At 41.3% G+C, this 3501-nt stretch overlaps 1 gene segment (V, D, J or C); it reads right to left on the reverse strand.

The window, feature by feature from the left end:
* Positions 1–444: 444 nt before the first annotated feature.
* Positions 445–1847, reverse strand: LOC113909247. The segment is given in 2 exon segments: positions 445–893; positions 1657–1847. Coding segments are annotated over 2 exon segments (501 nt in total).
* Positions 1848–3501: the final 1654 nt, after the last annotated feature.

A 3501-nucleotide genomic window follows, 5' to 3' on the forward strand; every position in this document is an offset into this window, starting at 1 on the left:
AACTTCCTCAACTCCTTTCAAGGTTTTTTTCTTTTCAAGGAGACCAGTGGAGAAGTGGAAGATGACAGGGTGGGTAGAGGAAGAAGGTGGAGAAGAAAGAAGAATCGCTGGATGGCATTGCAGATATTTCTGGGGTCTCCTCAAATATGGGAGTCACTTCCCTCATACATTACAGTCATTCAGTGAATACTGATTTTTTTGGCCCATCAAAAGACATTTGATTCTCAGGGAGAGGGGATGACAGAGACTTTCAGGGTGTCTCCGTATCTCCAGAACTGCCAGGGAAGGCAACTGGGAAAGATACTGAAAACACCATTAGGAGGGAAGGGCCCTTCTCCTTTGATGTTTCCTTTTCCCCTCAACCCCTCCCTCAGTCTTCTCTAACATTTCCTTTCTCACTGACCCTCTCTGTCAGTGTTATGAATAAGCTGAAGTGATAACCTCTCATTTTAATTCTAAAATTATTAGTTCTTCCTTCGTGCCCAGCCCGGGACACTGACCGGAGAGAAATAAGTCATCATTCTGCCCTCCAGGCTGCCCACTTCCAGGTGCCTCCTGTGCCGCTCTGGGTTTGCGCTCAGCTCCCCCTCCTGTTGTTCTCACTGTGCCTCCCAGCACGCAGTAGTACACGGCCGAGTCTGACATTTGCACTGAGCGTTTCTCCAGGTGGAAGGACTTGTCACTCTTAAGATCGGCCTGAAAACCGCGATGCTCTACCCTCTGGTTTTCTGATGAGCTCTTCAGGAGGAGCTCAGGCTCTTTGTTTTGGTACTGGACATACCAGAAAACAACAACTGAGTAGCTGCTCTCGTAGGTGCAGTTCAGGGTCAGCGGTGTCCCCTCACAGAGGGTAACAGGGCCTTCTGTCTGGGTCACTGTGTCTCCACTGGTCCCTCCAAAAATAATGAAAATTTTGTTATTTAGGAATTTATGAATAAAAGGACAGTCCCCAGTGAGGAAATTAAGCTAGGTATCATCACCCAGACCTAGGAAAAGAAAATCATTTAAAAAAATGAAACATTACTACAGAGATTCCTCCAAAAATTAAAAATAGAACTAGCCTATGACCCAGTAATCACAGTACTGGGTATTTACTCAAAGAATATGAAAGCACTAATTCAAAAGGATATATGCACCCCTATGTTTATTGCAGTACTATCTACAATAGCCAAATTATAGAAGCAACCCAAGTGTCCATCAATAGATGAAGATAAAATGTGGTGCATATATACACAATGGTATGTTACTCAGCCATAAAGAAGAATGAAATCTTGTCATTTGCAACAGCATAATGCTAAGTGAAATAAGCCAGTCAGAAAAAGACAAATACCATACGATTACACTCATTTGTAGAATTAAGAAGCAAAATAAATGAACAAAGGGAAAAAAAGAGAGAGAAAGACAAACCATAAAACAGACTCTTAACTATAGAGAACACAGGGTTACCAGAGGAGAGGGGAGGGGGGCAGGGAATGGGACAAACAGGTGATGGGCATTAAGAGTCCCCTTATCATGATAAGCACTGAGTAACGTATAAAATTGTTGCATCATTATGTTGTACACCTGAAACTAATATAACACTGTATGTTAACTATATTGGAATTAAAATTAAAAACGTAATAAAAAATAGATTTAAAAAAATGAAACATTACTCACTGAGAATTACTAGCAGGACCACCACAAGCATTGAGCAAAAAGCAGAAAGCATGGCTGTTTGAACTCTGGGAAGAGAAAAATGACCTTGTACCCCCAAATATAACAAAGCTGATAGGGTGCTCCTCTAGTCTGATTCTGGATTCCAGATAGGATCTTCTAGACAATCTTCATTCTTTTGGAAAGAGCACCTTCCTGCCCTACAGCAGCTTGCAACTGAAAAGAGAACACAACATGCACAGAGAAATAAGGCCAATGAGCGTGAAACAGTCACGGGACTGAGGGAATTAACCACATCTGAGGGATGGAGTGCCCTCTTGTGGCTTTCCCTGCACATTAAAGTGATGTCATTAACGTTGGGTATTTATAGTGTAAAATTTATATTCACGTTTTATCTTTAACTTACTAATTTTAATTTTTAGCATAACAGATAATTGTTTGCTTCATTGTCATTAACTTTGTCATATTTTTCCATCTTAAACTCATTTTTAAATTTGGAGCCCTTAAGAAGATGGCTCATTCTCTGTAATGAAGCAGCCCGAAAACACAATACTGAAAATTTTTTTAAGTTTAACTAAATGCTAAGGCCTTCATTACATATTTATGTTCTCTTTCTAATAATAAACCATTGCAGGTGGTTATTAGACTATATCATAACAATTTACATATATGCCAAAACTGCTTATACTGTGACCATTGGAGTTACAACCACTTGATTTTTTCTAAATTTAGCCTGCTTATACTATCATATAACATATAACACCTCAACTTTCCTACCATTTTTCTCTGTTCTTACTACTGCAAAACCATCTGTATAATGCAGTAAGATATTTGGCCCTCAGTTGACGTCACACAATTATACCCACCTCAGGGTATTAGAATTGCATGACACGACCCTAGTACACTGCAGTCATTCAAATGATCCAAAGTATCCTCTTTTAAAATGATATTTTTCTTTTTTTAATATTTATTTATTTGACGGGGGTGTGCAGAGGGAGAAGGAAAGGAGAAAATCTCAAGCAGACTCCCTGCTGAGCATCGAAGCAGAGGCCGAAGGCAATCTCACAACCCCAAGATCTTGACCTGAGCTGCAATCAAAGAGTTGGACACTTAACTGACAGAGCCACCCAGGCACCCCTTAAAATGATATTTTTCAAGTGTTATCCCAATCAAAACAAAAATGTTCAAGTGTTTATAGACCTCACACACCTGCACTCTCTCATGTCTGTTACCATCCATAAACGGATGACTTTCAGTTTTGTATGTTAGCCTGGCCCTCTCCCCTGGACTCCAGACTTGTATTTGCAAAAGCCAGCACATCTCCAACTCTACACGTCACAGCTAACCTGTGACTTCCCCCACCTCTGGCCTTGTCCCCACAAGCCTACTCAATCTGAAGTCTACTCGACCTTCCTCATGTCTCTTAATGGCAAGCCCATCTTTCTATTGGTTTAGGTCAAAAACTTTGGAGGCATCCTTGATTTTTTTTCCCCCACATACTCATCCAATATGTCCGCTAATGTTGTTGGGTCTACTTTCAAAACATAGTCAGAAATTTGTTTACTTCTCAGCAACTCCACAGCTACCACCTTGGCCCAAATGACCATCATCTGGCCTAGATTATGGCAATAGCTTAACTTTTGCTCTGAACTCCCAAGAGTTTATTCTCAGCACCGTATAGCCTATCGCCCTACCTGGTCTGGCCTTTGTTACTTTAGTGGTCCAATCTCTCACCCCTCTCCCACTGGAGGATGGCCCTCCAGCCACACTGGGCTCCTACCTCAAGGCCTTTGTACTGGTTGTTCCATCTGCCTGAACTGCTCTCCTGGATAATTTTGTGCCTTCCTT

Source organism: Zalophus californianus, chromosome 6 (assembly GCF_009762305.2).
Source record: "Zalophus californianus isolate mZalCal1 chromosome 6, mZalCal1.pri.v2, whole genome shotgun sequence".
Classification (NCBI taxonomy): Eukaryota; Metazoa; Chordata; class Mammalia; order Carnivora; family Otariidae; genus Zalophus; species Zalophus californianus.